The following is a 23,180-nucleotide window of genomic DNA, read 5'->3' on the forward strand; positions in this document are numbered from 1 at the left end:
TTTGACCAGCAAAATAGTACATCATAATTAGCATAGCTTTATGAAGAAAACTGTAAAGGAACCCAGCATAGTTTGCAGTAAATAGAGCAAAGATTTTGGAACTAAATAGACCTTGATTTGATCTCTGGTTCTGCTATTTATAGGTTCATGATTTTTACTACAACTATTTGAACTCTATTAAGTCTTAGTTTCCTCTGGTAAAATGGGGATAAGAAAAATATCCCATAGAGTTATTGTGAGGACTAAATGTATCAAGTGACTAGTACAGTGCCTGGTACGTGGTTAAGTATGCATTCAATCCTTCATCCTATCTCTCTTTTTCTTCATTGATGGGAGTCGTGGAACTTAAAGTAATGAAGTGAAATAACTTGTTTTCATAAAGGCTGTAGGATCAGACATGCAAAAGATTCTTATAACCATGCTAGAAAATACTGTGGTGAATTAGTGGACTAGTGGAAGCAGCTTAGGTCATAAGGACTGTGGGGAAGGTCGGCTGAAACATATGGCCCCAGTCCACCTCTTTAGGAGTCTCCCCTCAAGTGATAGGACTCACCTTCATTCCATATACCTCTGATTAAAATGGGCTTCTTATACCCAGGAACATACATTCAGGGGCAGAATGCCAACTGCCTAGTTACTCCCTTACTCTCGTAATAGTAGTGCTTAATCCAGGGCTTTTTCTTCTGAGCCTTTTATTCAAAGAACTCCTGGGAAGTGTTGGGACCTATAACCATGTAATCTCCTCGATAAGGCAGAGTGTGATCTCTTGCTCCTGTAGGGCTTAGGTTTCTGTGGAAAAGGTTCAAATGCTGTGGAAAAGAGCTTGCCCCTTTTGTCTATGTGGAGTATGATATATCCTTGAAAATCCTAAAACTCAAAAGTACAAATCCAACCACTGAAATCCTATTTGTAGTCCATTTGGTGCAATAAAGCACCAAGTACCATTAATTTATGGCAACAACGAAAGGCAAGCTTTGCATTATTCTAGAACACACTACCTGATTTCCATAATTATTCAGTAAATTAGACTTATCACTCCAGAAATAGCTTGCTAGATCCCACTTCGAGTTCAATAATGTTCCTGCACAATTTCATTTCTAATACAGAAAGATGGTAGCATTACTCAGAATTCCAAGATGGCAAAACGACTTGGCTAGAGTAGTCCAAGACTTGCTTGTCAGGTAGCATGCTGGGACAGGTCAGGGATTCAAAGATTTCCAAGTAGAGAAAGCAAACTGAATTTTTGCTTTGGATGCTATAGCTGCTGCTTCTTCTTCTTCTTCTTCTTCTTCTTCTTCTTTCAAGATTTTATTTATTTGACAGAGATAGACATTCAGCGGGAGAGGGAACACAAGCAGGGGGAGTGGGAGAGGAAGAAGCAGGCTCATAGCAGAGGAGCCTGATGTGGGGCTCGATCCCATAACGCCGGATGCTATAGCTTCTTTTCTAAACATGAAGAGAATTAAGCAACCCTTGGCAAAAATCATAAAGAAGATAAAGTTTGTTTTCCAGTTCCTCTTACTCTATTTTCTCCTTCCTCTTCCCTAGATTTAAGTCATTGGGGAAAGTTTAGGATAATGCAATTCTTATTTCGATTCTTATGTTTATCAAAGAGACATGTTTCCTCCTCCTTTGCCAAGGATTGGAATTCCCTGGGAATTCAGGGACCCTGAATGCCATATTGCCTTTAGAATTAACATCAAGGGGGAAAAATTCAAGATTAAAAACCAAACCCGGGGTTCTCTCTCCGAGGAAGGGAGGAAGGGTGGGTGGGGTCAGTCCGGAGCAGCGTGGCCCCCGGCTCCGGATGTCACCCCGTGGCTCTCGGATTCCCCTTCCCAGCACCGCCGGGCCAGGCTCGCCGCGCGCCCAGCCTCCGCACCGGTGGGAGCGGGCCCAGGTTTCCTTCTTCTACCGGGGTCCATCCCTCCCGCCTCAAAGCGACCGTGGCTACGCCTGGGCCGGAGCCGTCGCCGCCAGGTTGGCGGTGAGGCCGCGGTCCCGGGCCCCGCCTCGGGCCTGAAAGCGCCGGGCTTCGGCCTGCAGGGGGCGTTGCGGCGGCGGCCTAAGGCCCGCGGTGCGGGGACTGACCCGAGGAGCCCCGCGCTCAGGGTTTGGGGCGCGTAGCACGGTCGGGCTGGGCGGGCCAGGGAGCAGGGTCGCGGCCCCCACGGCGGCCGAGCGAGGCTCCGCGGTGCAGCGCCGGCACCCGCGGTCCCGGGCGACTCCCTCGGTGACGCCGGGCGCGTTCCTTCCTCTTCCTTTCGCCTCTCCGGCCCCGCCTTCCCTTCCCTCCGCCCACCTCCCCGAAGCGGAGCCGCCGCCGCCAGCAGCGCCGTCATGTCGGCCCCCGCCGAGTCCCCTCATCCGGCCGCCAGCGCCCGGATCCCGCCCAAGCTTGGCGGAGCCGCCGCCTCAGGAGCCGCCGCGCCCGCAGGCCCGGGCCCGGCGCCGCACCAGCAGAACGGTGAGGCGGGCGGCCCCGGCGGAGCGCGGGGCCTAGCGCTGGCGGGGCAGCCTGCGCGGCCGCTCAGGACAAACCGGGCCGGGCCGGGAGGGGCGTTGGGGCGGGGGGGAAGGGGTCTGTCCGGGTGGGGGCGCCGGGCGGAGGCCGCGCTGGGGGCAGACTGTGGCGGGGCGAGGGGCGCGGGGTGCGGGGCGCGGGGGGGGGGAGGAGGGGCGCCCCGGCGCGGGGGCGGGGGCCGACCTGGGAAAGCTGGGGCCGGGGCTGTTTACGTAATGTGACCCTAGGCCCGAAAGCGCCCGGGGTTAGTGGGGGAGGTGGAAAAGGAGGGGACGCGGTCCTCTTTAAAAACCCTCATACCCAACCTGAGCGCGGGCGAGTTGCCCCGAGCGACCCTTTCGCCGGCGGAAAGCCGAGGCCGCGGAGTGCGTGGTGTGGGGAAGCCTGGTGTAGCCATCGAGCTGCTCGGAGTGTGCCCTTCCCGTCTCGGGAAATTGCTCTGATTTCTGCGGCCCAGCGAGCACGTTGCCTTGAAGGGAACTTAAGTTAGCGCTCAAGTTTGTAGACAAAAGGGTATAAATATGCAACACAAGCGTAACCGTAACCCTGACCCAGTTCGGCCGCAAGATCTGTCCTTGCTGCTGCGGCTGCTGCTCTAGCGTTTGGAGTTCGCTGGTGGTGTTGGAAAGGGAGCAGGTGTCGAACGGATTTAAACGAATACCTTTAGATCTGCGTGGCTTTTTTCCCCGGCTTCACTTTCGGAAATACAACAGCGTGCCAGAGTTGGCCCCGCTTTGAGGGAAGAAAGGCCTCCGTACAGACAGCAGCCAGTGCAACTTGAAAGCCGCTTTCATGCTAAGGTCGTAGGCTTTTAGTATGCAGGAGTTCAAGTGAAAAATGATTATTTCTAGGGTATTTATTACCTAATCTTTGGGATCTGAGTGTTTGTGGATGGGGCCGCGGAAGGGGGAATTCACGTTATAAACTCGATGGTATTTTAGATGAGAATGCTCGAAAGTAATGAAATACTTTAGAAAAATGCCCTGTTTTTGTAAGAGAACAAAACTACACTAGTACTTTCAGACAGTTGTTGGACCGACTTGTTTAATCCAGTTGGTTCATGAAAATTCATTGGGCTGTATTAAATCAAATCAGTTCAGCCGCTATGTAGTTTTTCAGCTGATGCTGAAACATGAATACCGTTTATCCTGAGAATCAGAGGTTCGATTTTTTTCATAAAAGTGATGTTTTAGGCTTAATATCCTTTGGATCAGCAGTACTTGTCAATACTACATGTTTTACTTCCGGTGGTCATTGTTTAGTAGCGTGGGTTTGAATGTGAACAGTGTTGTAGGTTTTGTGTTCCTGTCCTGAACATACATAAAGATATTTCTGAGCAGTTTTTGTCCTTGTAAATTTGATACAAATTGTTGTTTTTGTTTTGTTTTTAAACCGTTTTGTGTGTGAAGAAACTAGCACATGTGTATTTAAGAAGAGATTCCAAGTCTTTTGGAATATTGTAAACCCATGTTTAACAGTGATCCAAGGTTTGTCTTTTCTTGACTTTCTGGGTATGCATTATTTTGTTAGTGAATGATTTTTAAAGAGCCAAAAGGTCTCTTAGCCTTACAAATTTTGTGAAGGCTCAAGAAATGCCAGGATATCAATTGTAATGAGGATATTAAATCTGTAAGAACTTTAGAAGCCAAATATAGGTGATGATGCTTTGTTTCTACTGTTTGTAATCATTACTTTAACATAATTCATTTCAGCATTTGTTGCATGTTTACCAGTTGGGTACCTAAGATTAGCCTAGTAGAAAGCAGAATCCCTGCCTTTCCGCTAAATTCACTTTCATTTTGTTGACATTCGGGTTGATTCTGACCTTGAGGGATTTGGTGGGTAGGGATAGGAGGGCAAGACTGTCTTGAGGCAGAGGTTACAGCGTGAACAAAAGTCTCAAATTGTGAAAGTGCATGGTATGTTTAGAAACTAAGCTGTCAAGAGGCAAAGAAGTGTGCTGGGTAATAGGGAGAACCCAAGGCATTGAATCTGAAAGGAATGCTTAAAAAGGGGTCAGGTTGCAGAAAGGCTTTAAATGTCATTGCTGGGAATTTGGAAATTAATATAAAGAACTTGGCCAAGAGAGTAAATTTTACCAGTTCTCATCACAAGGAAAAAAATCTGTAATTAATGTGTGGTGACAGACGTTAACTAGACTTATTCTAGTGATCATTTTGTAATTTATACAAATATTGAATCATTATGTTGCATACTGGAAAGTAATAGAGCGTATGTCAATTATACCTCAATTAAAAAAAGATAAAGAACTAGGGCCAATTTTTTTGTTGTTTTTGTGGAAGGAAGTAGCTTAAGTAGAGAAGTAACGAGATCAAATCTGTTTTTGTTTTTTTGCTAGTCTTAGAAAAAAATTTTTGCTACATTGTGTTGGCATTTATAGATAAAGATTAAGCAGTCCTTTGGGGTTTTGGTTTATTCTTTAGCCCTGCATGAAATAGTTTGCCTTTTAATGTGTCTCTATGGAATTCCAGACGTGGTGAAAAGAAACAGGTCAGAAGTGTGCGTATGAAACATTACAGCAGACCGAATTGTTAAACTGGAATGGTATCTAGAGGTTGCTTATTTTAGTAGTTATCCAACATTTTAAAAAACATTTATTTTTCCAAAGGAAGTAGTGGATAGAGCACTGATGGAGAAATCAGAAAAAAAGCAAAGCTGTTAATGGTTAAAATAGAGGTAGAGGTTCAGGTATTTTGGGAGTGCAGTCTGAAAAACACCTGGTCCACTTCTCCAATTTTATAGATGAAATCAAGATTCGGAAAGGTTAGGTGTATGATTTTCACCAATTCCTGTGTAACCTTTGTGAGGGTAGCAGTTTTGTCTCTCTTGTCACTGCTGTATATTCAGGTATTCATTAAACATTTGTTACATCAAGTCCCAATTCAGTCTTCCTAATTCCAAGCCCAGATCTCTATTAGGAGACTGTAGAAGGTCTTTTTAAAGACTTTGATATATTTTTGCAAAGGGTAGGGAATAGGCAGAAAACTGAGACTTCATTATCACTTTGTTTTCTAGGTTTAACTGCTCACATGCTTTTCCCCAGTCATTTGAAGATACAGTTTGACTTCTTTGAGTCTGTGACATACTTCTCTTGAACTTCCTTTTGTGTACTTGTGTTTCTATACTTCAGTTTTTCACTGGCAGCTTTTAGAATTATTTGTATTTCCATCTGAAGTGTTAGTTGGATATTTTCCAGCTTCTACTCTGCCTTTTGGGAGTCTCTCCAAAGCCCAGTCCTCAAAGAAGGGAAGACTGGGTGAAATAATATCCTGGTAATATGATGGTATAATTCCAAAGTTTCTCCCAGTTGACTTAAATTGAAAGATATTTTAAAAGGTTTTTTTGGGGGGGGAGGGCACTCAGATTTAACAGTAAACCACTACTGCTTAATTATACTTTTAGGAAGCAAATGGTTCTCATTTTCAAATGAAAATGTATTTTCTTCCTTCCATATGCCTTTTCCAGGAGTGATACTACTGGCAGTTTATCATTTCAGTTGCCAGTAATGTGAGAAAGATGAGTTAGTTAGTAATGGAAATTATTGGGATCCATTATGAAGATATAAACATACCATTCACTCAGCAGTACTATCTGGTCAGTTATAGGAAACCCTTCAGCTTTGAGAGCACATGCAAAATTTAAAAGGATAAAAACCTCCCTAGTGTGTCTGAAGTAAGTTCCTTTTGATCAGAGCAGAATCAGTGTCTCAGGTTTCTAGTCTTCCTTTCTAGCTGAGCAGAAGCGTCAGGTCCTCTGGTGAAGATACTGCCATGGTGTAATGTAACCATCTGGATACATCATTTCCTTCTAAGCTGATTAATATCTTGAAAATCTTAAAAGTTATTCCTTATATAAATAAGTGTCTTTTATCTGGGTTTAAATTTTATTTTTCAATGCTGCATGTATTGCATTAGTTATTTGCGGTGTCTTAACTCCCACTCCACTCCCTCCCCCCCAGGTTTCTGAGATTATATCTGTAATAATTTTTGTAAACGCCGTTCATTGCCACTGATTATAGTATTTCACCTAACTTCATTTTTCTAATTATCTATAAACCCTGAAGTATTAGATGCTTAAAGATGTTGAAATAGGACACATTTTTGAGCCAGTCTTCAATGGACTTTCCTAGAAATGAGAGCATCTTCACAGTCAGCCCTGCATGTGAGAGCAGATCATGTTATATTCAGAATTGTCAGAAGGTGTGGGCTAGTGAAGTGGTTGTCGGCTTTGATACAGCTCCAGGTTTTGTAGAGGTAATTACTTAACATCTCGGAGCTTAAGGGAATAATAATACCTTCCTTCTAGAGTTGTTGAGAGAATTATATTAAATGAGTTACTATTTTTAAAGTACCTGGTGCTTAGCAAAATGAGATACTTAGCAAATGAGAGTCCCCTACACTCCATCTCCTTCAGAACACCAGGATGTAAATCTTCAGATGGCAGTGACTGTATGAGTTTCCTCATCATATTCCCAGTGGCAGCAGGCAGTTAGGCACTCAGCTGAGTAAGTGAACTTGGCTTCGTATTCACTATTGTTTTTGAAGACTGGCCCCTGAAAGGATCTGTGTATGGCCAGCTCTCCTTATCCTTTCCTGTATTTAAGGCTCGATCACTGTTTCCGTCTTTTATTGTTTTCTTCCACTGCCCAGCCCTTCCTCTCTCCAACAGATCTACTCTTGGAAGGTTCCCTCTAATGGCCCAACTACCTCAGCTAGCTGGCTTGTGGGAAGGTGGATTTAATTTGTTTCAAGTTTTCTAAAATTCTCTGCTGGAAGCTGCTTGTTATAGGAACCAAGGAAAAGCAGGATGAAGTAGGGAGGCGAGAGGGAGTAGTAAAATGCCTTGCCTAAGCCAATGGCCAAGTCTTAACTTGCTTGTTTTTCCTAGTATTTCTGAGAAACAGGTATTGTGAAATGAGCTTTGGAACCTGCAATGCCTGGCTTCTTCACTACTTACCAGTTATTTGAATCTGTATAAATTAGTGACCTTGCATGTCCCCATTTGTCTGTAAAATGATGATAGTGATACTTCACTGGATTGTTATAAAGATTATGTAAGATTGTGTAGAGAAAAGCAAAGTATCTCGTGTGTAGTAGGTTCTCAACCGGTATCGGTTTTCTTTTGGTCCCTTTACTCTTAACACTCATTATTATGGCAGCCAAAGGGGCAAACTGATGGACTTAATGCAGTGAGATTTCATCCAAGTGGTCAGATAGGCTGTGTCTGTCTGTAGGCTCTGTCTGCCAGCCATGGCTCAGACAGTTAACTTTTGTAACTATTAGTCTTCCATTAGAAAAGAATAATCCAGGGGCGCCTGGGTAGCGCAGTCGTTAAAGCGTCTGCCTTCAGCTCAGGGCGTGATCCTGGTGATCCCGGATCGAGTCCCACATCAGGCTCTTCCGCTATGAGCCTGCTTCTTCCTCTCCCACTCCCCCTGCTGTGTTCCCTCTCTCGCTGGCTGTCTCTCTGTCACATAAATAAATAAAATCTTTAAAAAAAAAAATCATTGTAATTCCACTATCTGGGGTCAGTCACCATTAACATTCTGGTACATTTCTATTCAGTCATTTCTCTATAATTCTTATGTAATTTAACCCTGAGATCATGACCTGAGCCGAAATCAAGAGTTGGATGCTCAACCTACTGAGGCACCCAAGCGCCCTAGGAATTCCTCATTTTTAAAATCACTAGGACTTCTTTTTTTTTTTTTTTTAAGATTTTATTTATTTATTTAACAAAGATAGCCAGCGAGAGAGGGAACACAAGCAGGGGGAGTGGGAGAGGAAGAAGCAGGCTCATAGTGGAGGAGCCTGATGTGGGGCTCGATCCCAGAACGCTGGGATCACACCCTGAGCCGAAGGCAGGCGCTTAACCGCTGTGCCACCCAGGCACCCCTAAAATCACTAGGACTTCTAATTGCAGATTTCTTTAGGGGGTGTGGTGGTCATATATTTTTTATGCTTGTAAAAAATTTATATATTAGCAACATTGTCAGAGGTCCTATATCCAAAATATTCAGTAATCAGTCCTGTGTATACTGATGACTGAATGGATACCAGCCTTGACAAGAGAGTTGTAAGCCCATAATGTGCCAGGCATTATTAGTCTTTTAGTTGCTGGATCATGAGGAGGTCTGGGCAAGGGACCAGCATTGTGGGGTTTAACAGGGAAGCAGGTCAGGGCTGTGTGCTATTTACCAGCTGGTTCAGGATTTTTTTTTTTTTTTTTAAGATTTTATTTATTTATTTGACAGAGAGAGAGAGACAGCCAGAGAGAGAGGAAACACAAGCAGGGGGAGTGGGAGAGGAAGAAGCAGGCTCCCAGCAAAGGAGACTGATATGGGTCTCGAACCCAGAACTCTGGGATCATGCCCTGAGCTGAAGGCAGACGCTTAACGACTGAGCCACTCAGGCGCCCCATGGTTCAGAAATATTTTAACAAGAGTGATTGTTAAAATGCATTAGTGGCTGAATATTGACCTATTTCTTGGTAGTTTAGTGATGAATAAATTACGTTCTTATATCTGATTCTGTCTCTCTAAGTTTGTATGAATGTGTCTCTGTAGGATAGAGGAGCTTGCACTTGCTGACCTTGATGTTCTTTTAAAGATAATGAAAAAAAAAAAAAACTTTAAATTGAAATGTGATTCAGAAAAAGACTAATGAAACAAATATTCTTGATATTAAAAATGTTACTTCTCTGACAAAGGAGAGGATGAAGAAACTCGTTTATTTAAAGAGAGCTTATGATTAACTTTTTTAATAAATGTATAGGGACTAGACATGCCATAAAATATTTACCTTGTAAATATGAATTTTCATGTCTGGCTTGCTTACAGCAAGAATAGAATAAATTTTCCTTTGGTGGGAATCTAGTCTCTGGAAGGAGATTATGTCCCTGAGGCAGATAGATCCTTTGGGTAGATAAGCACCTCCATTAAAAGGTATATTTATTAAAAATCTTTTGTTTACTTCTCAAGTCAGATTGGTACCAGTGAGTAGATAATGTGTTAGAATAATCAGTTTCCTTTTTTACACAGACATACCTCACTTGAGGCTAAGAATGTAGAAACTTTTCAGAGATTATATATAACCTGAGTTTTCCTGTTTTTCAGTGATTTGTCAATGCTCTTTTTGTGAGTCACTGAGTTAAGCCATTTGGTGGATGCAGTAATTATATTACTTCATTGATTCTAAGACACTTTTTTTCACATTTTTATCTCTGAATTTGGGGGCGTCTTAGAATTGGTGAAATTTTAAAATTGGCTTTACTGAAACTATAGAAGTTATGGTATAGCTGTGTGAAAACCTGCCATTGACAGCTATGTGGTGAGCTGAGTAATGGCCCTCTGATATGTTTCCGTCCTGATCTATGAAACCTTTGCAGCTACGATTAAGAATTGGGGCTATTGGTACGCCTGGGTGGCTTGTGGATTAGTTGGTTAAGCGTCTGCCTTCAGCTTGGGTCATGATCCCAGGGTCCTGGATCGAGTCCCTCATTGGGCTCCTTTCTCAGCGGGGAGCCTGCTTCTCCCTCTGCCTGCTGCTCCCCCTGCTTGTGCGCGCGCTCTCTCTCTGACAAATGAATAAATAAAATCTTTTTTAAAAAATAAAATAAATTAAATTTTAAAAAAAAAGAATTAGGAATATTATCCTGGATCTGGGTGGGCCTGATATAATCACCAGACCTGTTAAGTGGGAATCAGGAGGAGTCAGCCAGCAGAGAAAGTAATGTGACCACAGAAGCAGGGGTAGGAGTAATGTGCTTTGAAGATGGATGAAGGGGCCATAAGCCAAAGAATGCAGGTATCCACTAGAAGCTGAAAAAAGCAAGGAAATGTTCTCTTTTGGAGCCTCAGAAGGAGTCATCTCTGCCCATGACACTTTGACTTAGTTCAGTGAACTGAGTTTGGGCTTCTGACCTCCAGAATTGTAGCATAGTAAATTTGTGTTGTTTTAAGCCACTAAATTTGTGGCAATTTGTTACAGTAGCAGAAGCTAATATACCTGGTAAGTTTAACAAGGGGCAGCATCAAAACGCCTTAGAGGTAATGAAATACACAATGTTATTTCCTTTTGTTTCAAATGATGTTCTTATACTTGAATTAATACAGAGTAAAATGTGTAAAATGACACATGAAAAAATTCAGATCTATGTATCTGTTGTTGTACTAGAGTATAAATTGCTTTAAGTAGTGAAAGCTCTTGAAGTTTTGTGTTCTGGCTTTTTACTTATCATGTAGCCCTTGTTTTTTGTTTTTGTTTTGTTTTTTTTAAAGATTTTATTTATTTATTCGACAGAGATAGAGACAGCCAGCGAGAGAGGGAACACAAGCAGGGGGAGTGGGAGAGGAAGAAGCAGGCTCCCAGTGGAGGAGCCTGATGTGGGGCTCGATCCCATAACGCCGGGATCACACCCTGAGCCGAAGGCAGACGCTTAACCGCTGTGCCACCCAGGCGCCCCAATCATGTAGCCCTTGTTGATACATCATGATGAGGGAAATGCCTGATACAGAAATATTTGATGATTATTTGCTAGGCTTCTTCCCCCCACCCCAAAAATATAGGAATGGTTTCCATGAGCCAGGCACTATGCTGAGCTTTAGGAATATGATAGAGCTTAGAGAGCAAGCTAGACTGGTTTTTCACTTAGAGAGTTTGCAGCCAATTAGAGTACCGTGTGAAAAGTGCTATCTTTGTGGTCCAAGATACTGTAGATGCAACATTAAGTAGGCATTCACTTGTACGGTTAGCACATGTTTTCTAGAAGAAGAGCTAAACTGAGATCTGAAGAACAAGTGAGAGGTGATCAGATGAAGGGGGACGAGGGAATTTTTGAAGGTTCCAGGTACAGGGAAGAGCCTGTGTGAAGGGTCAGAGGTGAACAGACGTGGCCTAAGAAAAATTTAATATGGTCAGAGTGTGTGTGGGAACAGTGGTTCCCAGCCTTTTCATAGTCATGGCTACCTTAGTGCTAAAATTTTAGTTGGTGGCATTCTTGAAGGAATTAAACTTTAGACATCTGTATCTTAAAACAAATTTCAGAAAGGTATCACATGTTTATTTGATCCCCTTCAGAAGCCTTTACAAGGCAACTTAACTGTACTCTGCGCTCACCCAACCCCTTTGACGGCCCTTTGAGGTAAAGCTCTAGTGTGTACTCTTTCCTGATGTTGTGCTGTGGCCTCTTTGCTCCCTTCCTACTAGGCCATCATTCTGCGACTCTTTGACCTAACAATAGGCACCTTTAGTTTAGCAAAATTGCATTTTATATACTGGTCAAACTTTGATAGACCCATGTGAATGACTGGTAGTCGAGCCGTATATTAAGATACACCTGTTGAAAATCACTGTGAGAAAGAGTGGTGAGCAGTAAAGCAGAAGAGGTGAGCAGGGGTCAGATCACAAAGGGCCTTTGCGTTCATTTTCTCTTTGCTGCTGTAACAAATTTACCACAGATTCGTGGCTTATAATAACATGAATTCATCATCTGTAGAAGTCTAACAGGGCTGAAATCAAGGTGTCAGTAGGGCTGAACTCCCTCCCAGAGGCTGAGGGAGAGTATCCATTTCTTTGCCTTTTCCCACTTCTAGAGGCTGCTCGCATTCCTTGATTCATGTTCCCCTCTTTCTGTCTTCAAAGCCAGCAACATCTGGCTTCATCTCTGAGGATCTTCTGTAGTCCCATCTCCCTGACTCTCTTCTGCTTCCCTCTTCTACTCGAAGGACTCTTGTGATTACATTGAACTCACCTAGGTAATCGAGGCTTTTCTTCCAATTTTAAGGTCAGCTGATTAACAATCCTAATACAGTCTGCAACCTCAACTCCTTTTGCCGTGTAACCTATCATATCCACATGTTCTGGTGATTAGGACATGGACATTTGAGGTGGGGGAGGGATTATTGTAGCTTGCATTGTCTTACAGATTATGTTAAAGAATTTGGAAGAAAAACCATTAGCTTTAAGCAAAGAAATAACATAACCAGATTTGCCTTTTAGGAAAATCACTCTGGTTATGCGTGGTGCAGTCATTTGTCTAAGAAATAATGTATAGGGGCGCCTGGGTGGCTCAGTCAGTTATGCGTCTGCCTTCCGCTCAGGTCGTGATCTCGGGGTCCTGGGATGGAGCCCCTGCCTCATCAGACTCCCTCCTCTCCTGCTCTGCAAGGAGTCTGCCTCCCTCTCCCTCAATTGTGCATGCACACACTCTCTCAAATGAATAAATAAAATCTTTTTAAAAAATTGTGTCATGTAATTTAGTAAGTCATTGCCAGGACTTTTTTCCATCAGTGTTTTAAAAACTTATTTTGTAATAATTTTGGATTTGCAGAAGTGATGCAGAGGTAGTACAGAAAACGCATCGTTCTTCAGTCAGCTTCCTCTTAAGTATTACATCTTCTCGTGTCTTAACTAACATCTTACAAAACCATGGTACACTTATCAAAACTAGGAAATTAACATTGCTGAAATACCATTAGCTAAACTATACCATTTCCACCATTTTTTTTTCTGTTCGTGGATACAGTCCAGGATATACTGTTGCATTTAGTTGTCATGTGTCCTTAGTCTCCTCTGATCTGTGACAGTTTCTTAGTCTTAAATTTTGCTTAAGACCTGAGACGTGGTGAGGTTCATTTTTTGAATATGGACTATCGCAGCAGCATTTGTTGAAAATACTGTCAATTCAATTGATTATCAGATCAATGAATTGACTTGACATCATTGTCAAAAATCAGTATTGGATGTATTTTTGTGGCTCTATTTCCAGACTTTTTCATTATGTTCTGCGTGACTGTCCTTTCACTGGTACCACACTTTCTTGATTATTATAGTATATAATGCAAGCCTTGAATTGGGTAATATGAGTCCTCCAACTGTGCTTTTTCAGAGTTTTTGTTTTTGTTTGAGATTTTAGTACCTTTGGCTTTCCATAGGAATTTTAGAATCAGCTTGTTGATATCTATAAAAGAGGCTATTGGTATTTGTATCGGGATTACATCAAACTTACAGGTAAAAACTGAGATAATTTATATCTTAATACCAAGTCTTTCAGTCCACAAATATGGTATATCATTCCATTTATTTAAAGAAATCCTAGATTTCTTTTATCAGTGTTTTGTAGTTTTCAGCATATAGGTCCTTCATATATTTCATTAGATTTATATTTTAAGTACTTTTTTGTAATATTATAAATAGTATTGTTTTTAAAAAATTGTAAATCCTATTTGTTCTTTATTGAGTTTGAGAAGTGCATTTGACTCTTACGTACTGACCTTTTATCTGGTGACTTTGATAAACTCACTTATTATTGGTTCCAGACTTTTCTTCTTTCTTTTTCTTCCTTTTTTAAATCCTGTCATTCTGTAAATATCATTTTATTTCTTCTTTTCCAATCTGTATGCTGTTTATTTCTCCTTACTGCCTTACTAAAATAGCTAGTAAACCCTGAACATTGTTGAATAGGGGAGTGGCTTTTTAAAATTTTTTTTATTTATTTTTTTTACTGTGAGCGTGCCTGGTAGTGAAGAATATGGTAATTACTAGTGTTGCTTGGTGTCATTGCTTCAGTTTATGCCACAGGACCAGCATGTTACCCGTCATCGCTTTTGTGACGTTAGTACAAATGTCAACATAGTAAAGAAGGCAAGTACTTTAATACTATTACGAAAGTAGTTTTTATCTGTGGGTCCTCCAGGAGTCTCCAGTATTATCAGGGTTCTATGTACTACACTTTTGAGAATTGCTGTTCTGTATCCTTGCTGTATGAGTTTCCTGGGTTGGCTATAACCAAGTACCACAAACTGGGTAGCCTAAAACAACAGAATGTGTTCTCTTCTGGTTCTGGAGACCAGAAGTGTGAAATTCAGGTGTTTGACAGGGCCACGTTCTCTCTGTAAGGGAGAATCTTTTCCTTGTCTCTTCCAGCTTTTGGTTGGCTGTTGACATTCCCTGTATTTTGGCTGCAGCACTCTGCTTTATCCTGTCAATTGCCTTTTCTTTGGTGTGTATGTCTTCTCTTCATGTGCATCTTATAAAGATACATGTGATCGCATTTAGGACTCACTCACATAATCTCAAGATCCTTAACTTAGTCATGTCTTCTGTCATAAAAGATAATATTCATCCTTTTCCATATAAAATCATTTTTACACATTCTGGGGATTAGGATGTGGATGTCTCTTTTGGGAGGCCACTGTTCAACCTACTACCCTTCTTAGTCACATAAATGTTAGACTGCTTCATGTTGTTGCTCAGGGTTCTTTTCCTTCAGTCTTCTCTGCTTTTTTTAATTGGGTCATTGTATTTATTTATTATTAATTTTTGAGTCAGCTCTACACCCAATGTGGGGCTTAAACTCATAACCCCAAGATCAAGAGTCTCATGCTCTACCGACTGAGCCAGCCAGGCACCCCAAAACTGAATCATTTTATTGATTAGTTTTCAGGTTCATTGATTCTTTCTTATGCCATACTGTTGAAACCATCTAGCATGTTTATTTCAGCTTTATTTTGAATATTTTGATTCTCAAAATAGTTTTCATTTCTGTTTTGATATCATCTGTTCATTTACTGATGATTTTTTTCAATTCTTTGAATATATTTTCTTGTTTTGAATATGTTTATAATAGCTGCTTTGAAGCCTCCTTTGTCTGCTAAATTCAACTTTTGGGACCACTTTGATTCTGGTCTCTGCCTGTTTTTTTTTTTTTTTTACTGGGCATCTCAGTGTGTCGCCTTTGTCTGTACAGTTAAGCTGCTAGCTAGGGACTTGACCCAACAATTGTAACTGACAGGAAATAACTTCCAGAAAAGTAAGTTGAATGAACACACAGACTTACCTACAAATATATTTATCATCGTGTGGTTTAATGTTTTTTAAAAAATGGAAAACAACCTAAATGGCCGTTAATAGAAAAGTGATTAAAATACGGTAAATCTATATAATGGATATTATTCAGACATTTAAAAATCATGATGGAAAGATATTCAAGTCAGGCTACATAAACAAATCACTAAAAAATGTACATTATAATTCTACTTTTGTTTAACTAAATTAATTAGATAAATCCAAAAAGAAATTATTGGGTAGCTATGCATCAGAATATTGATAGCAGTTATCGCAGGTAATAAGATTATGGATGATTTTTATTTGATAATTTCCTGTACCTCTTTTTGCAATGACTATATATAAAATTTATAATAAGAAAAATACTTCTAGAGTTATTTTTCAAAAATTTGACCATCCACATATATAACTAGTTTATCCTTTCCTCCACAGCCTTTGTCTCTCTCTACTTTTTAGAAGTATTAAAATACCAGCAGTCTTGTATGCTGCAGAATCATTTTGAATCCAAAAAAAGATGTGCATCTAAATTATCCCAGGAAGCCAGTTATTTTTGTTTTCTTTAGAAATCAGTAGCATTAATGAAATTTGGTAGTACCTCAAAATACTTCTATAATTAATGTTTCTACTAATGTCCAGCTTAAATGTTTAGGCCTAGGTTGAAAGCATTCCATACATACTGATATTCTCCTTTCTCTTTGTTTTCTTCTGTCTTATAGTTATATTCAGTAGTAATTTAATGTTAAGCTGCACATGTAATTTTAAATAGCAAAAAGAAGTAAAATCAATTTCAGTTTATCATATATCACAATATATAAAGAGCAAATTAAAATAGCAAAAAACTGAAATCAATTTCAGTTTATCCAGTTATCACAATATATAAAACATTGTCATTTTAACAGGTATTCAATATTAAAAAATTACTGAGATATCTTACTTTTTTCATATTGTTTTTTTAAAATCCAGTGTGTATAAACTTAAAGCACTTCTCAGTTCAGATCAGCTGTATTCTAGATGCAACAGCCACGTGTCACTACTGGCTTCTGTACTGGGTAGTGCAGGTCTCTAGCACATGTATATAGTGCCAGGTGTTTTTCCCTCTTGTGATAGATCCAGTTTTCAGCCCTTAGTTGTTTTTAATCTTTCTTTCTTTCCTGGTGTACCTGATTCAGTTTTTTTTTCTGTATTTTACTTAAGCTTTATAGCTCTCAAATAATATATTCTAGGAAGGAACTATTTTTCTAACAGAATAGGACAACTTAGTGTGTTCTGTGTATATATATACACACATATTATGTTTAACTTATTTGAAGATAACATTTTCTTTTGTAAGACTTATTGAAACTATGTTGTCTGGACTTTTAAGAATATGTTAGGTAAAGATGGATGTCTTTCAGTTTTAGAATCTGGATTCTGAACTTTTTTTTTTTTAAGATTTTATTTATTTATTTGTCAGAGAGAGCACACAAACATGGGGAGCGCCAGGCAGAGGGAGAAGCAGGCTCCCTGCTGAGCGAGGAGCCCGATGTGGGACTTGATCCCACGTCTCTGGGATCATGACCTGAGTCTAAGGCAGACGCTTAACCAACTGAGCCACCCAGGCATCCCTGGATTCTGAACTCTTAAAAATAGTAATTAGTTGTTGCTTTCAGTTACTATTGCTACATGACAGATTATTCCAAAACTAATGGTTAAAACAAATATTTTATTCTCACAGATTCTGTTGATCAGTAATTTGCACAGAGCAGAGTCCAAAATGGCTTTTCTCTGCTCTATGATGTGTAGGGCCTCAGCTTGGAAGACTCAAAGGTGTTTTGATGGCTGAACTTTGAAGTGATCTGGAAGGCTCATTTATTCACATGGCTGGCACCCGGGCTAGAATGCCTCAAAAACTCGAACTTTAAACCTGAGTGCCTAAAGGGACGGCTCCATGTGGTTTGACTTCCCCAGACCATAGCAGCTGTGGAATAATTGAACTTCCTACATATCCAGCTGTTCAGGGATCCACATGCAAATGTTCCATCAAACAACATAGAGACTGAATTGTCTGTGACCAACAGGGAAGTCACGCAGCTTCGCTTCTGTCAGTCTTTACTGGTGGAAGCTCTTATAAGCCTGCTCAAATTCAACAGAAGTAGACAGATTTCACCCTTTATTTTTTTTTTTTTTAAAGATTTTATTTATTTATTTGACAGGATACAGACAGCCAGCGAGAGAGGGAACACAAGCAGGGGGAGTGGGAGAGGAAGAAGCAGGCTCCCAGCAGAGGAGCCTGATGTGGGGCTCGATCCCATAACGCCGGGATCACGCCCTGAGCCGAAGGCAGACGCTTAACCGCTGTGCCACCCAGGCGCCCCAGATTTCACCCTTTAATCAGCATAGTATCAAAGAATTTGGGGACCATGTTTTAAAACTACCACAGTTACTGAGAGAATTATAGGAAATACAGGCAAATGAAACTGCTAATACTAATGAAATGCCCATAATTTACTCTACAGATTGTGTTAAAAATAAAAGAGCATAGGTTTATATAACTTCTGTATTTGTAATATTTGCCAGGCTTGGTATTAGAGTATGCAGAAGAAATAAAACTTTAATATTAGTTTTGGTATTATAGCCTAATAAAGTTACAAGAGTTATCTAATTTATTTTATTTTATTTTATTTTAAGATTTTATTTATTTATTTGATAGAGGGAGAGAGGGAACACAAGCAGCAGGAGTGGGAGAGGAAGAAGCAGGCTTCTAGTGGAGGAGCCTCATGCGGGACTGGATCCCAGAACGCTGGGATCACGCCCTAAGCCAAAGACAGATGCTTAACAACTGAGCCCCCCAGGCGCCCCTATCTAATACATTTTAAAGTTGAAGAAAATGTGTTTCTTGTTAGGCCACAGTAAGACAAATTTTTAAAAAATATTTTACTTATCCTAGATGCCATTTTCTTTTCTTTTAAGCTGATCCTTATGTTTATTTTTTTTAATAGAGGCTTTTGAAAATTGATTTAAAATATTTGAAAGGAAATATTTTTCTTCCAAAGGAGTCTTGATTCATTTATCATTTTGACCAAATTATTTTCACATACTTCTCATACATTTAGAACATTTAGATCTTGATATAGAATAAGGAATGGTGAGCACCAACATATAATTAGCTGTGCACACCTTCACATTCCCCCAAAGTAAGTGCTTTCTTTGATGGACTGAGAAGTAAAAAGGTTTCCTCTGGTGGGTAGTTCACTTCTGATAAATTTTAGCATCTAGATACAACATTCCTGTTAAAGTTTTAGAAGAATGACATTTGAGTAGCTTGGACATACTGATGATTATTTCCCTGTTTTCAGATCATGTAGCATGGACGAGCCACATTATTTATTAAATGGATAGATATTTGAATATTATCTAACTCTGACTTAGCTCCTCTCTTCACTGATAAAGTCTTAACCAGTGTAGAGTTTTCTGAGACTGAAGTCAAGAGTAGCAGACCATCTTTGTATATTTAAGGAAGGGAGGGAGGGAGAACATTTCACATTTTTTTTGGCACGTTAATGATGACTCTTTTCCTTTTAAGTAAATAAATTCTTTCAGGTGAACTATAACCATGTAAAATATCCTGTAAGAAAAGGAAATTATACACCCAGTAAAATGGTGTTACTGAGTTTGGGTTCTTTGTATACTTCTTGGAATTATAAAAGTATGGATGTTATTTTTTCCTTATAGTTTGATTATGTAAGTTATCTTTTTTCTGCCATAGAATCTGTATTTATGTGATCAAAATTAAGATGCCACTACATTATTGAGTAGAAATTGAAAAGAGAATAAGGAAAGATAAGCTCTATTCATATATCTTTTATAATAAGTATTTTTACATTTTTATGTTTTATATTTTTACACATTATCATAACAAGGAATACAGTGGCACTTCCTTTGTGTCAGTGAACTTAAAACAGCTTGTAAATATATTTTTTTTGTTTTCTGTTCATTTGAGGTATGGCACAGATAACGATTTCCCTCCACAACATAGGAAAATTAGATTCTGGGATAAAGTTTTCCTTAGTTGGAACCAAGGCTGGAATTCCATTGTTTGGGATGATGGACCATTTGCTGGGCTGAAGAAAGCCAGCCAGACTTTAGTATAGTATGGGCGGCAGATCATTGTTTAAAAGCATGGATTTGAGCCAGGTTACTTGATTTATCTTAGTCCTGTTACTTCCTAAGCATGTGACTGTATTAAAGGACTTAACTTCTGTGCATTAACCTAATTAGTAAAGGGGGTATAATGATATCATTACTTCAAGGGACAGTGAGTGTCACATAAGGTAATATGTTTAATGATATTTATAATATTAATAAAAGTAATACTAAAATTAATGTTAATTTGAATGGTATTGATAAAAAATACCATTCTGTAGTGATCAAAGAAATGAATATATGTCAGTGTAAGTATTAAAAGCATTAGAGGAAAACATGAGTATATATTTATATAATATTAGAATAGGGAAGGTTCTTGAAGTATGATTTAAAAATGAATAAGGTCAAAAAACAGTAACCCAAGGGAAAATACATGTAGTACATAATAATAACATAAGGTTAAATATCTCAATGTACAAGAACATTTATAAATCATTATGGAAATCACAACCCTGTGGGAAAGGGGCAAATAACAAAGGAATACACCTAAGTAGCTAAGAAATATTTGGAAAGATTCTCAGCATTATTCATAGTTAAGTACTGAAAACTGAAATGTTTCTCCCCTATCAGGTTGGCAGAGATTGAAATGTTACTCAGTGTTGGGATGATGAGGCATTCCTAAGCATTTTTCATAGGAGTTATAAATTGGTAGACTTTTAAAGAGATACTTGGCAATAATTGTCAATTTTAAAAGCACAAACCCTTTGAACCCTCAGTTTCACTTCTAGGAATTTATCCTATAGATTCATCACAGAGGTTGATCTCATAAATATAAGTAGTTCACTCTCTGAAATATTCATCAAAGGAGATTTAGTAAATAATATTACATCTCTAATGAAATACTGTATAGATTTTTAGAGGAATAGTGAAGATTTATCTATACTAACAGAAGGATATTCAGGACACATTAAGTAAAAGAGAAGCAGGTTGCTGAACTATGTCATGAAGGATACACAAAAAGCCATTAAGTAATAGCTACGTGTGGGAAGGATATCAGCTACCAGGGAAAGGGGGAATTGTACTTTTTACTTTGTATTCTTCATTGTTTGAATTTTTTTTTTTTTTTTTTTTTTACCATGGGTATGTTGTTACTTTTATTGTTTTAGAGAAGCTAATAAAAAAGATTTGCACTTTGTCTATACTGGGTATAATAGTTACCTATTGCTGCATAACAAAATGCCCCAAAATTTAGTTGCTTAAACAACAGATATTTAATCTCATAGTTTCTGAGGGACATGAACTTGGGAGCAGCCTCACTGGGTGGTTCTGACTTTGGATGTCATGAGATTGTGGTCAGGCTGTCAGCTGGGGCTGTAGTTTTCTCAAGATTCTACTGGGTATGAAGAATCTGCTTCCAAGCTCACTGATGTGGTTTTTGGCAGGCCCCAGTTTCTCCTTGGCTATTGGCCACAGAGTTCAGTTTCTCACCTCATGGATTTTTCCATAGGGCTCTTCACAATTTGGCAGCTTTGTTCAAGCTGAGTGATCTAAGAGAGGGAAGCCAGCACCCAAGATTAGGCTAATCTTGAAAGTGATACAACATTACCTCTGCGATGATGCTATTGGCCACACAACTCAGTCTTGGTATATTGTGGGAGTGTTTAAACTCATATAGAAGGGTATGAATACCAGGAGGTAGGGATCTCTGGGGGCCATCTTGGAGGCTAGGTACCACAGTGGGTCTATAACAGTATATATCTTTTGTGACAATTTGGGATTATGGAGAAGTAAATTAATTAGGGCAACATTTGATGGGAACTTAGCTTAAAAATTAGTTATCTCCTTGCCAATCCCTATAAGTGTTTGCTCTTCTTTTTCAGGTCCAGCACAGAGTCAAATGCAGGTTCCATCGGGGTATGGATTGCATCCTCAAAACTATATTGCTCCCTCAGGACATTATCCTCAAGGACCTGGGAAAATGACCTCATTGCCATTGGACAGCCAGTGTGGTGATTACTACTCTGGTCTCTATACGGTACCGACACAAAATGTGGTGACTCCTAATACAGCAAGCCAACAACCAGGAGCACAGCATATGTATGGCAGGGCTCCTCCTGCCCCTCATATTGTGGGATCTGCTCCGGGATCTTTCCAGGGTGCCGCCTCATCAACATCCCATTTGCATACGAGTGCCTCCCAGCTGTACTCCCCTTTTGTGAATCACTACAGTAGTCCAGCCATGTACTCTGCCAACTCTTCTGTTGCTTCTCAGGGATTTCCCTCTACTTGTGGTCACTATGCTATGTCAACTGTTTCTAATGCTGCGTATCCTAGTGTTTCGTATCCCTCTCTGCCTGCTGGTGATCCATATGGGCAACAAATGTTTACCTCACAGAATGCTCCGACTGTCAGGCCGGTCAGAGATAATTCATTTTCTGGTCACAGTACAGCCATCAGTCATCCATCACCGCTTCCACCTCCTCCATCACACCAGTACCACCAGCAGCAGAGTCTTTCAGGATGCAGTACTCTCTCATGGTCAGCTTCAGGCCTTTCGTCAACCCAAGATAATCTCATCCGAAACCACACTGGCTCCCTGGCTACAGCCAACAGCAACCCAACAAATACTGGTAGGTTGAATGGAAAGTTCACCAAAGCATGGCTGAATAATCAGTGCATTTCCAGTCAGGTTTTTATTTGCCTGAAGGTTTAAGATGATATTGCTTAATAGAAAAATCGAAAATTAACTCACCTTTGCGGTTTATCTGCTTTATTTATTGTGATGTTTTACAACCTCTCCCTGAACCCTTCCCCTTCACCAGTTCAGTTAGCCACCCAACCGTCACCTTGCATTGCTGTGTTCGTTGTCATGACTGGGATCTCAGTCAATATTTAGTGATATATTTTATGCCTCTGCAGTAGTTGTCTTTAGTATGAGGTAGGTCAAGGGCAAAAGAGAAGGGTCTATTTGGGTATATGCTTTGTTAGCCACTACTTTCTTTTTTATATTGTTCAACCTTGGGACAGTTACTATTCCAGCCAGAGCCCTACTCACTATAGAATACCACCCTGTTTTCTCTGAGTGAGCCCCCATTAGTGATGCTTGCAGAGATTTTATATATATATATATATATATACACACACGCACACACATACATATATAAAATATGTAGAAATACATGCTAAAGCTTATGTTTTCTCTTCCCAAATTGGTAAATTAAGATGAAGGCTGGGGAAGATGAAGAAAGATGCATGACAAATAGTCTTATAGTTAGTCTTTCTGACCTTCCTAAACCAAGATGTAGTTAAATTTATTAGTTTAAAAATTATGTAAGTTGTGTAGTCATTTTAGTGTGGCATTTCCATATCATATACTCATTTTAATTCAACTTGTAGCTTGAACATAACAAAGTATGCTCTTGAAATAAATGGAAGTATATGTAGAGAATGGGAACTGGTGAAGCTGTGGTCGTTTTCTGAATGATGTCTTTAAATTGCACATCAGAGTCCAAATAGCCGTGAGTCAAGGATGCCATAGAAAAGTATCCTTCCCAGGACAGTTAGATTATTTAAAATTAGAACTTTGGAATATTATATCTGAACCGTATATTTGAGATCATCTATTCTTTCACTGCTGTTATTTAGAAACGCTTTTGGCTGCAAGCAAC

General features: G+C 39.9%; 1 protein-coding gene across 5 annotated transcripts in view; it reads left to right on the forward strand.

Moving 5' to 3' along the window:
• Nucleotides 1-2,194: 2,194 nt before the first annotated feature.
• Nucleotides 2,195-23,180, forward strand: part of SEC24B (SEC24 homolog B, COPII coat complex component) — an 84,735-nt gene continuing 63,749 nt past the window's right edge. For all 5 annotated transcript variants that reach the window (XR_005833858.1, XM_040626222.1, XM_040626223.1 and 2 more), the window contains exons 1-2: nucleotides 2,195-2,467; nucleotides 21,393-22,142. Coding sequence is in view for 4 of the 5 variants with exons in the window: in XM_040626222.1 (XP_040482156.1) it covers nucleotides 2,341-2,467; nucleotides 21,393-22,142 (877 nt within the window). In the remaining variant the exon portion in view is untranslated. The remainder of the gene's footprint in view (nucleotides 2,468-21,392; nucleotides 22,143-23,180) is intronic.

Source organism: Ursus maritimus, unplaced genomic scaffold (assembly GCF_017311325.1).
Source record: "Ursus maritimus isolate PB19 unplaced genomic scaffold, ASM1731132v1 scaffold_11, whole genome shotgun sequence".
Taxonomy (NCBI): Eukaryota; Metazoa; Chordata; class Mammalia; order Carnivora; family Ursidae; genus Ursus; species Ursus maritimus.